Consider the following 12,032-nt stretch of genomic DNA (forward strand, 5'->3'; position numbering starts at 1 on the left):
AGGGGGAGCCTGGTGGCTCAGTCGTTGAGCGTCTGCCTTTGGCTCAGGTCATGATCCCAGCATCCTGGGATCAAGCCCCATGTCGGGCTCCCTGCTCAGCAGGAAGCCTGCTTCTCCCTCTCCCACTTCCCCTGCTTGTGTTCCCTCTCCTGCTGTGTCTCTCTCTGTCAAATAAATAAATAAAATCTTAAAAAAAAAAAATAGGTCAACACTGGATCTGGATCTCTATCACTATTGTCTCGCAAATATCAGTTCCACTTTAGTAACAGCTTACTAGGGAGATATCTTCACTTCTGCCTATTTTTGATGCTTTAAGCTCAGCATTTTGAAATGATCATCTTCACCCTCTTTAAACTGGTTCTTCTTGAATTCCTTTTTTTATTAACAGCACCATCATTTTCTAGTCACTGGGGCTTTAAATGGTGGGTACCTAACTCTTACTGTACCATTTATATTCACAGTTTTCAGGTTCTGTAAGATGCTGTCTGTGGTATTTACCGCATCATCTTTACTCTAAGAATCTCCTTATTGATCTTCATGCCTCTTCATTGAATCTGCCCTGCTTATTGCTGTCAAGACTGATGTTCTTCCTGTGTAACTCTCATCATGTCTCCCGCATACTCATCAGAAACTTTCACTGATAAAACTGATATTTATAACCTGGTATTAAAGGTCTTTCATAGGATTGTTTTAGTGTGCCTTTCTACTGTTTCCTCTCTCTAATTTATGCAATGTGTACTATACTTTAGTTCAATTCCATTTTTTATTTATTGTTTTTTAGACACTTTGGGCTGTTTTGCTTACCCTATTTATTGATAGAATGTTTTTACTTCTATCTACACTTGCTGTTTAAATTATATCCAGTTGTCAAAATTCAGTTTAAGTGTTTTGTCAGGCATGCTTCACCCCTGCTGTGTTTTTAGTGGGAAAATAATCTCTTTTCTGCGCTGGCATTCTATAATATTCTAGACTCTAACAGTTTTTATATGGTTTTATATTTACTCCTCATACATGACTCTCTTACCTATTATATTTAATGCTCTTTGGAGGTAGAGGCCATGTTTTATACATTGTATCCAGCCCAGTGTTTTATACTTAATGGGCATAAACTACAGAATGAATACAGTAAGTCGAGTTATTAATATTTGGCTTAAACCCAGAGGTACTTTATCTGTTCAAACAGGTTAAAATAGTGTTTGTCAAGCATCATTAAAATGCATCGATTTCATTAGCAATTTGAAATTGTTGAGGAGTTCTAGACCATTAGTGTTTATCTTTTGTGTGTTATAGCTAGCCTTTTTTTAAAATATAAATTCAGTTAACCAACATATAGTACATCATTAGTTTCAGATGTAGTGTTCAGTAATTTATCAGTTGCATATAACACCCAGTGCTCATCGCATCACATGCCCTCCTTAATGCCCATAGCCCATTTTTTTCTTTTTTCTTCTTCTTTTTTTTTTTCATTTCACTCTGAAATGCTATAAGCATCCATGTGATCTGATTGCATTTGCTTTGAAGAATCTTTTGACTTTTAAATTGTAGAAAAATATTTAACATAAAATTTATCATTTTAACCAGTTTTAAGTGTACAGTTCAGTACTGTTAAGTGTATTAATTTTGTTGTGCTACCAATCTCCAGGAACTTTTATTTTTATTTTTGATATTTATTCTATGACTTAGTCTAGCGTAGTTTTATGCTGGATATGGCAATTCTCAATAATTGTTTTACCCCAGAATCTATATAGTATTTTATGGGCAAACTCGTGTAATGAAAGTAATGTTTTTACCTATATTTACAAGTTTGTGTGCTCTTCTGTATTATTATTGTGCTAAACAAATGTCTTTCATGGTCAGTGGTACAGTGCTGAGCTGATTTGATTAATATGCCCTTAATAGTCTGATACTTCCTGAAATACATATGTCATGAGACATAATTTTTCCATTTCTCTAGAAAGATGGTCTGTACTTGGGGCACCTGGGTGGCTCAGTTGGTTAAGCTGCCTTGAGCTCAGGTCATGATCCTCGGGTCCTGGGATCAAGCCCCACATCGGGCTCCCTGCTTGGTGGGAAGCCTGATTCTCCCTCTCCCACTCCCCCTGCTTGTGTTCTTTCTCTAGCTGTCTCTCTCTGTCAGTTAAATTAAAAAAAAAAAAAATCTTTAAAAAAAAAGATGGTCTGTACTTGCAGTGTGGCCCATGATGCCATGATGCAGTCAGGATGGTTTCAGATTATGGAGGGAATAGTTTGTCTTTCCATGCTTCTGATTTTGCTGTGCTATTCTATTTTTTTTTTTTTTTAAGATTTTATTTATTTGTCAGAGAGCACAAAGCAGAGGGAGCGGCAGGTGGAGAGGGAGAAGCAGGCTTCCCGCTGAGCGGGGAGCCTGATGCGTGACTTGATCCCAGGACCCTGGGATCGTGACCTGAGCCGAAGGCAGATGCTTAACTGACTGACCCACCCAGGCGTCCCCTTTCCTGTGCTATTCTAATTGTGTGGGGTTTTTTGCTGTGGCTGAGTCTGTTGCTCAGTTGTTTCTTCTCTCTTCAGCTCTGGCTTTTGTTTTTCTTCTTTCCTTTTTTTCTCTTTTTCCTCTCCCATATTAACTTTATTTGTCTGCTCAGGTGCCATGAAGGTTGGCTTTATAAGCCATTACCTGCCATTTAGAGCATAGCCTATTTTTGGCTCTTCATTAAGGTTTTCAGTCTTCTCTGGTTTGTGCCTGTTTCACTTGAAAGGTATAAGATTTCTCAGTAATACACAAGTGGGCTATAGCTGAACTTTATTTTGAGTGATATTTGGTGATTAATCAGGTAAACAGACATATTTAAAGAATTTTTATATTACATTGTGGCTAAAAATTAGGGGTATATTTTTGCATGAAACTAGTTGAAGTCACAGTTTCCTAATCACTAAATCTAATGGGTACTTTTTTTTTAGGCCTGTATCATTCAGAATCTCTTTGACCACTTAACTATTTCCTTCCTGATTTTTTTTTTTTTAATTTACTTGGTTTTTATAACACTGCTTTTGTTGTTTCCCTACATCTTTAGCCACTTGTTCCTGTCTTTTAATATTTTATTTATTTGTTTATGAGAGAGAGAGAGAGCAGCAAGCACAAGCAGATGGAAGGGCAGAGGGAGAATGAGAAACAGACTCACTGCTGAGCAGGGAGCCTGACACGGGGCTTGATCCCAGGACTTTGGGACCATGACCTGAGCTGACAGTAGACGCTTAACCAACAGAGCCACCCAGGCACCTCTCCACTTGTTCTGTCTTTATGTTTTGGATTTTCTTTTTCTACCACCTCTTAATTGCTCCATTCTTCCATACTTGACTTTTTTTTTAGACTTTGCCCTCTTCCTAAATGACCTCATTCACTCTTATTTTTTTTAAAACTACCATTGCTGAGCTGATGACTCTCAAACTACTTCTCCAACCCTGATCTTTCCACAAATTGATTCATATCCATTTCAGTGTTCCATAGGCATGTCTAACTTTTCCCTACATAATTTCCTTTTCTTTGGGTGGCACCATTGTCTACGCAATCATCAAAGTCAGAATTCTAGATACTCTTATCCACTCTTTTCTCATTCCCACATCTCACTGATCACTAAGTCTTGTCACTTTGAGCTCCTAAATACCTTTTTTCCACCTCCATTTGCATTCTTCCTGCCTTAGTTCAGATCTTCATCTTTTGCTTGGCTAATTGCCACTCTTCCTTTAGATCTCAAATATCACTTCCTCAGGAGCACCTATAACTCCCCAGTCTAAATCTGTTGTTAAATTTGTACTTCAGACTACAAATCCCATTTGTCATATTTTTATTTCCTTGGTATTTTTCATGGTTTTTTTTTTCTCTGTTAGAGTAAGTTTTATAAAGGCAAAGACCATGTCTGTTTTGATCACTTTTGTATCTTCAGTGGTAGCACTATGCTTGACACATAGTGGGTACAAAATAAATCTTTGTTGAATGACTAAATAACATACTTAGAAGAACCTTCAGCTAGTTAGCCAACCCCCTAACTCTATCATACTGCTGCCAGTTATTTTTTCAAAAATGCAGATCTGACAGTTTTGCCCCCCCTTTTGCCTTTGGAGAAGTTCAAGTTCTTCAAAATGACATAGAGGCCTTTTTCCAACTAATGCACAAGACTTATCTCTTACCATATCCACTGCTCTGTTTGCTCTAGCAGTATCAAACTACTGGTTTCTAGCATACATAAATCCTGTCTTTTCACCTACGTGCTTTTGCATATGCTATTCGCCTTGCCCAAATGGTACCTTCTTACTAAATCAACACCTACTAATCCTTCAGAACACTGTCCAGGTTTTGCTTCCCCTGCCAAGCTTTCTCTCTTGTTGCCATTTCTTCTCTTCCTCAATAAGTAATGATTTTCTCTCCCATTCTCTTTCTGTACATTATACACATTTGTTTTACACATATTCTATATTGTATGTCATTTTTTTTTTTGAGAGAAGAGATGGGCATGTAAATTGGGAATGTAATCAAAATAAATCTTTTAGTTTTTTTCCTATTTTGAAATAATTTCTTCTAAATAACCTTAAGTGACTTTAAAATGTAGGGGTGCCTGGGTGGCTCAGTTGGTTAAGCATCTGCCTTTGGCTCAGGTCATGATCTCAGGGTCCTGGGATTGAGCCCTGTGTCGGGCTCCTGGCTCAGCAGGGAGTCCGCTTCTCCGTCTCCCTCTCCCTCTGCCCCCCAACCCCCACTCATACTCTCTCTCAAATAAATAAAATCTTTAAAAAATAAAAATAAATAAAATGTATAAGCTGACATAAACTTAGATGCTGGAAAACCACAAACATCAAAATGAATTATTGGTGAAAGATAGGTAAATGTTAAATTATAATTGATTATATGATTATATGTGTTTTGTATTTCAGATTTTGTTAGTGGAGCATTGAATAAACTTAAATCTAACAGAACACCCTCCGTTACACCTCAACAAGAAAAAATTGGTAGGTATTATATATTTTGTATTTAAGTGAAAATTTCTGTATATTATACAAAAAGTAACCATTACCTAACTTATTTTGGTTTAATCAAATCCAAATATTATTTTAAATGGAGATACGGTACTATAATTGTGTTGTGACATTGCTAATTACATTGGATATAATGAACCCAAAATTGTAGGTAAGAATTTCTTTTAGTTTGTTGTTACATTTTTGGTCTTTTAAATCATGCTTTTCTGTTGAATGTAAGTTGGATGCTGTTGAATATGTGAAAATAACTCAAATTTCATTTTTGTTTTGGAACCAGAATTTTATTAGCGTATGTTACCATTTTTATCTTGGTTTGCTTCTGGCTGAAATTAGGCCAATAACATAATAACAGACAATATGATCATTTGTTTTGTTTTTCAAATTGAAGAAATTAAGTGGTTAATATTTAGTTATGATGAAAAGCAAAACTATTATGTAGATCAGTTTGATCTCCTTGATTATTATTTTATTCCATATATTAATATTCTTTAATGTGGATTATATGCATCTTTCAGTCTATTTGGTTTAAGTCACTATTGTTAATCTTGCCTTTTTGTGACTTCCCTGTTATCATTTTAAATAATTGCATGGTGTTAATTTAGTTATAACATATATTTGATAATGTAAACATATTCTCACATTCTTTGGTTAGCTCTAAGTAACTACTTTATAAGAAGAAATTACGTAAAGCTTTTGTTTTTCCCACAGAGTTGATAAAATAAAACAATTTTTTTTTCAGCCCAGGTATCCGTATCACCCACGATTCTTACACCAAATGCTAAGCGTAAACTGCCAGTGGATTCATCTCATGGTTTCTCAAGTAAGAAGAGGAAGTCCATCAAGCACAATTTTAACTTTGAGTTGTTACCAACTAATCTCTTCAGTAGCAGTTCTACACCAGTATCAGGTAGCAAAAAGAATTTATATAATTGGGTTGTAAACATTAACATGAGTGTCTATTCTGAGCAAAGTGCTATTTCATATTAATGTCACCCCTTTTAGGAACTATGGCTTTATTCAGTTTATCAGATCTTTTAATTTTTATAAAGTCCCCTCACTTTTATTTTATTCTATTTTATTTATTATTATTATTTTTTAATATTTTATTGGTTTTTATTTTGAGAGAGAAGAGATAGTGAGAGAGAGCACGAGCCGGAAGGAGAGGGAGAAGCAGGCTCCCTGCTGAGCAAGGAGCCCAATGTGGGGCTCGATCCCAGGATCCTGGGATCATGACCTGAGCTGAAGGCAGCCGCTTAACTGACTGAGCCACCCAGGTGTCCCGTCCCCTCACTTTTAAAATAGACACTGGCTCTGTATAATTAATGTGTATATGTGTATGTTGACTGACCATGCCTATTGAAAGTTATGATAAGTAACTTAGAATGAGAGTTTGGGCTTCTGTGTATAGCACTGGTTCTCGGGTTTTAGGTGATTGGACATCCTGAATTCTATTTTAGTTACTTCCTTACTCTCTGATCCATAGCTATGACTGTATTGTTATCTCCTGTTGAGGTTGCCAAAATTTGATTTTCCCTAAATGCAGGGTGGTGGGGTACTGCCATTGGAGGAACCATTGTGCAGGTAAAGGGGGTATATTTTTTAGTTTTATATTCAAGTAGATTTTATAAAAGCTTTAATAACTTGGTTTACGCTGTTCCTTATGACACGGTTTCCAGATTCTTTACCAGTCCAGCCATTTTCTTCCAAATGACTTAAAAGTTCCTAATATAGCCACCCAGAGCCGCCAGAGAAAAATATAATTTTGCTAATTTGAATACCAGATTTTTGTTAGTATGGTCTTAGATTGAGTTGGCTCCTTTAGCATGTACAGAATACAAGTTGGCTCATGGTTAATCTTACAAGTTAATGTTATGATCAACCCAAAATGAAATGAAATCCTGAGTCCTCTATCTCCTGTTTGTCTCACATTTCATCAAAAAGTGAGTGATCTCTAATTCTTTTAGGTTTTTATTGATTTCAGACAATGTTGAGAGTTTTACTTTAAATTTGTTAGCTAGGTTAAGAGATCTTTCCAGAAGCCTCCGTTTAGTTTCTATTATCCAAAAAGTCTAGATTTTCCTTGTTTGTTTTATTAGAAAGTTGAACAGAATAGCAACTTGTTTTTTTTTTTTTTTAAGATTTTATTTATTTATTTGAGAGAGAGGATGAGAGGAGAGAGAGAACACATGAGAGGGGGGAGGGTCAGAGGGAGAAGCAGACTCCCTGCAGAGCAGGGAGCCCGATGCGGGACTCGATCCAGGGACTCCAGGATCATGACCTGAGCCGAAGGCAGTCGCTTAACCAACTGAGCCACCCAGGCGCCCTAGCAACTTGTTTTTTATGGTCCTTCACAGGATCTCTGTGTGTGGTTTGCTAAAATGTAATGATAAGACATATCATTGTAATGATAAGACAAATACAGACATATCTGAAGCTATGTCTGTATTTCTTTCAGTATTCAGAGGTTGGAGACTTGAATTCTTTTAAACTAACAGTGTTTTCTCTTTCTCTCTCTTTTTTTTTTTAGAGAAAGAGAGAAAGAGTGAGAGCAGAGGGAGGGGCAGAGGGAGAAGGAGAGAAAGAATTTCAAGCAGATTCGGTGTAGAGTCCAAGGCTGGGCTTGATCTCATGACCCTGAGATCATGACCTGAGCTGAAATCAAGAGTCTGAGGCTGAACCAACTGAGCCCTCCAGGCGCCCCTAACTTAGTGTTTTCTTAGCTTTTTCGACTTTGGAGGACTGTTTCCAAATGGCCAGTGTGAATTGTAATTCTATCTGCCTTTTTGCTTATTATAAGCATTATAACATCTGCTTCAAGAAATGAACCTACTGATTCCTTCTCTCCAAGCTCCCAAAAAGTAGTTTAAACATTCTTGTGTTACTGGAACATTAGTATGAGCCTGCTGAATCAATGATTTTTTTTTAATAAAAAAATCAAGTTCAGGGGCACCTGGGTGGCTCAGTTGGTTAGGCGTCTGCCTTCTGCTCGGGTCATGATCACAGGGTCCTAGGATCGAGCCCCGCATCGGGCTCCCTGCTCGCAGGAGGCCTGCTTCTCCCTCTCCCACTCCCCCTGCTTGTGTTCCCTCTCACTCTCTCTCTCTCTCTCTCTCTCTCTGTCAAATAAATAAATAAAATCTTTTAAAAAAAAATTTAAAAATCAAGTTCAATAACAATAATCCTATTATTTTAACTCACCATTTTCTTTCTTTCTCTTTTCCTTCCTTCTTTCCTTCTTTCCCTCCTTCCTTCCTTCCTCTCTTCTTCTCTTTCTCTCTTTCTTTCTTTTTTTTTAAAGATTTTATTTATTTGAGAGAGAGAGAGAGTATGAGCAGGAGGAGGGGCAGAGGGACAAGCAGACTCCCCACTGAGCGCAGAGCCTGGTGCATGGCTCCATCTTAGGACCCTGAGATCATGACCTGAGCTGAAGTTAGACACTTAACTGACTGAGCCACCCAGGCACTCATGAAAAGATTCAGTTTCTATATTTGTCTAATTTAATTACAAAAATTATATTTTAATCTTAGGGAACAATAACACATAAGTCTTTATTACCAAACACTGCGTTTATATTATTAAGAAAAATAATAATATAGTTTACATTTACTGATATTTTTATCAGACCTGTGAAAAACGGGTGAGACTGGAGCCATCTTAAAACAGAGCTAGAGTGGCCACTGCAGAGAAACTGCCTTACGCACTTTTTTTTTTTTTTTTAAAGATTTTATTTATTTATTTGAGAGAGAGAATGAGACAGAGAGCACATGAGAGGGGGGAGGGTCAGAGGGAGAAGCAGACTCCTCACGAGCAGGGAGCCCGATGCGGGACTCGATCCAGGGACTCCAGGATCATGACCCGAGCCGAAGGCAGTCGCTTAACCAACTGAGCCACCCAGGCGCCCCGCACTTTTTTTTGCTGTTTTGTTTTGCTTTTTTGTGGGTTTTTTTTTTTAATTTTTTAAAAATTTAAATTCAGTTAATTAACATATTATTGGTTTTATCTTTTGTTTTTTTTTTCAAAGATTTTATTTATTTATTTGAGAGAGAGAGAATGAGAGAGACAGCACATGAGAGGGGGGAGGGCCAGAGGGAGAAGCAGACTCCCTGCCGAGCAGGGAGCCCGATGCGGGACTCGATCCCGGGACTCCAGGATCATGACCTGAGCCGAAGGCAGTCGCTTAACCAACTGAGCCACCCAGGCGCCCAACATATTATTGGTTTTAAAGACAGAGGTTTTAACTTACCATTTTCTTTGGCCTTACTTTCTCAGCCACAATTCAGTAAATTCCATTGCAAAATTGAAAATGGATTGGTTTCTAATTTTGGATAATAACAGATATGTGCTTTTTTTAATATAAAGGCAGCTATATTAATCTACAGTCCACAGAGTACCTATTTATGATTTTTTTCTATATTAATCTACACTCCATTATTAAATGAGTTTAAAGCAAAACTTTAATATAAAAATCATGTTTAATCTGACCCTTAATTGGCAACTAAAAAATAAGAAATTGATACTTTTTTTTTAAAGTTGAATTGGGTTTATTTGGCTTCTGAAGTTGCTAACCAGAAATTATGTGATTTTGTTATTGCATAGGGTTGGAAATTAAGACTTTAAATCTAATTGCTATTAATATTTTATACTTTGGAAAGGAAGTATGGGTGGTATATTACATGTGGTTATATTTTTATAGTTCCCTTTGATACAAGCCCAGAAGGATCATCTCAGAGTTCAGTCTCTCCTGTAACCATCAGTGGAAACCGTTTGATTAGTACAGGTGTGCTAAGGCGAAGTAAGAGGATTGCAGGCAAAAAAGTTTGCAGGTAATAAATCCAGGACATTTTGTTTCACTGGTATATATAGTTAATAAAATATTTTGTTTGTCTTTCTGCTGAGAATCATATTTGAGTCATAATTTTTTTTTAAATTTTTTTCTTTTTTAAAGATTTTATTTATTTATTTGACAGAGAGAGAGACAGCGAGAGAGGGAACACAAGCAGGGGGAGTGGGGGAGGGAGAAGCAGGCTTCTCGCCGAGCAGGGTGAGCCCAATGCGGGGCTCAATTCCAGGACCCTGGGATCATGACCTGAGCCGAAGGCAGATGCTTAACAACTGAGCCACCCAGGTGCCCCTTGAGTCATAATTTTTAAAAATTCCCCCTGCCTTTATTATCTTATCAATCAGCTGCCCTTTATATATCCTCCAGAGAATGACTTCTAATTTGAGTCCACTTTGCTTGCTTAAAATCCTATTGTATGTTGATGTGTGTAATTTTTTAATTTCCCGTTAATTTGTAGGCTAGTCTGTTCTTCTTAAAAAAATTTTATTTATTTGAGGGGGAGGGGGAGGGGCAGAGTGAGAGGGAGAGAGAGAATCCTCAAGCAGACTCCCTGCTGAGCGTGGAGCCAGACATGGGGCTCAATCCCGGGACCCTGAGATCATGACCTGAGCCGAAATCAAAACTGAGCCAACCCAGGCGCCCCCAGGCTAGTCTGTTAATGATTCTGTTTTATAAGTGACTAAGTAACTCTTGTGATAAACAGGAGAGGCCATTTTATATACAAATATAATGCATACATTAAAGCTTAACTGATTGTAGAAAATTATTATTCTGTTTAATTACTAGCAATATATTTGCTCTGGACTTTCAAATTGCATTTTGCAAGAATGCCTCCAGTTTTTATGCTAACATTTTTTTTTTTTTAATGCTGACGTTTTTAATCCCATGCTTTTTTAGGGTGGAATCAGGAAAAGCAGGCTGTTTCTCTCCTAAGATCAGTCGTAAAGAAAAGGTCCGAAGATCTCTTCGTTTGAAATTTAGTCTGGGGAAAAGTAGCAAAGACACAGTAAGTGTCTTTCACCATTTCATTGATGTTCATATTAGCATAAAGCTGTAGACTTGATGGTAAAAGACACTCTTAACCCTGCCTCTCCAGCTACTGTCTCTTTCTCTAGTCCCCTTTATACCAAACTCTTACACATGAATTGATATCTACTGTTCCCTCCTTTTCTGTTCTGCTTAAATTGATTCTAATGAGGCTTTCATCCCCAACAATCAATGCAGCTGCTTTCAAGATCACCCATGAATTCAGTGGTGCTCAAACCAGTGGACAAATAACAGTCCTTACTAGACTTGTCAACAGCATTTGACGTGGCTAATCACTTGCTCCTCTTTGGCATACTTTCCTTCCTTGCTTCAGGGGCACTTTACTTATGATTCTTCCTTCTTCACTGGTTACTTTCCTAATTCCTTCACATTGGAGTGCCCAAAGAGTTGCCTTTTCTCTTTCTACTCACTCAAGGTGCTCATTAGCTTTAAACATCATATATTTACTTAAGACTTCCAAGTTTATATCTCTAGCCCAAAATGCTTTCCTGAACGACTTGACTGTTTCTTAACATCTGCCTACTTCTCTACTTGATGTCCATCCAATAGACATCTCAAGTATAAGCTGTCCCAAATAGAGCTCGCAAGATGCATTTCTTCACTGCTGCTGTTTCTCCACTCCTCCCCCTCTCCACCAGCCACATCCCCACCTACAGTCGTCACCATCTCAGCTATGGCAACTCATTCTTCCAGTCACTTAGGCCAAAAACCATGTAGGCATTCTTTTTTTTTTTTTTTTAAAGATTTTATTTGTTGACAGAGAGAAACAGCGAAAGAGGGAACACAAGCAAGGGGAGTGGGAGAGGGAGAAGCAGGCTTCCCGTGGAGCAGGGAGCCCGATGCGGGGCTCGATCCCAGGACCCTGGGATCATGACCTGAGCTGAAGGCAGACGCTTAACGACTGAGCCACCCAGGTGCCCCCCATGTAGGCATTCTTGACTCCTCACTTTCTCACACGTCCTGTGTAAACCATTAGGGAATCTTGTGTCTCCTCTGCTTTTAGAGTATATCCAGACTGAACAATTCTCACTGGTACTACATTTCTAATATTCTATAAATTCTGTCATCTCCAACTTGGTTTACTGCAATAAGCTCCTACTAGTAGGTCTACCTCTACCTTGCTGTAATACTACAG

At 37.8% G+C, this 12,032-nt stretch overlaps 1 protein-coding gene across 1 annotated transcript in view; it reads left to right on the top strand.

Moving 5' to 3' along the window:
• The window catches only part of ARHGAP11A (Rho GTPase activating protein 11A), a 28,069-nt gene that overhangs the window by 12,167 nt on the left and 3,870 nt on the right, over positions 1 to 12,032 (top strand). The window contains exons 7-10 of the mRNA XM_036109133.2: positions 4,909 to 4,983; positions 5,750 to 5,917; positions 9,704 to 9,833; positions 10,748 to 10,856. Coding sequence (XP_035965026.2) covers positions 4,909 to 4,983; positions 5,750 to 5,917; positions 9,704 to 9,833; positions 10,748 to 10,856 — 482 coding nt within the window. The remainder of the gene's footprint in view (positions 1 to 4,908; positions 4,984 to 5,749; positions 5,918 to 9,703; positions 9,834 to 10,747; positions 10,857 to 12,032) is intronic.

The sequence above is a fragment of the Halichoerus grypus genome, chromosome 8, assembly GCF_964656455.1.
Source record: "Halichoerus grypus chromosome 8, mHalGry1.hap1.1, whole genome shotgun sequence".
Taxonomy (NCBI): Eukaryota; Metazoa; Chordata; class Mammalia; order Carnivora; family Phocidae; genus Halichoerus; species Halichoerus grypus.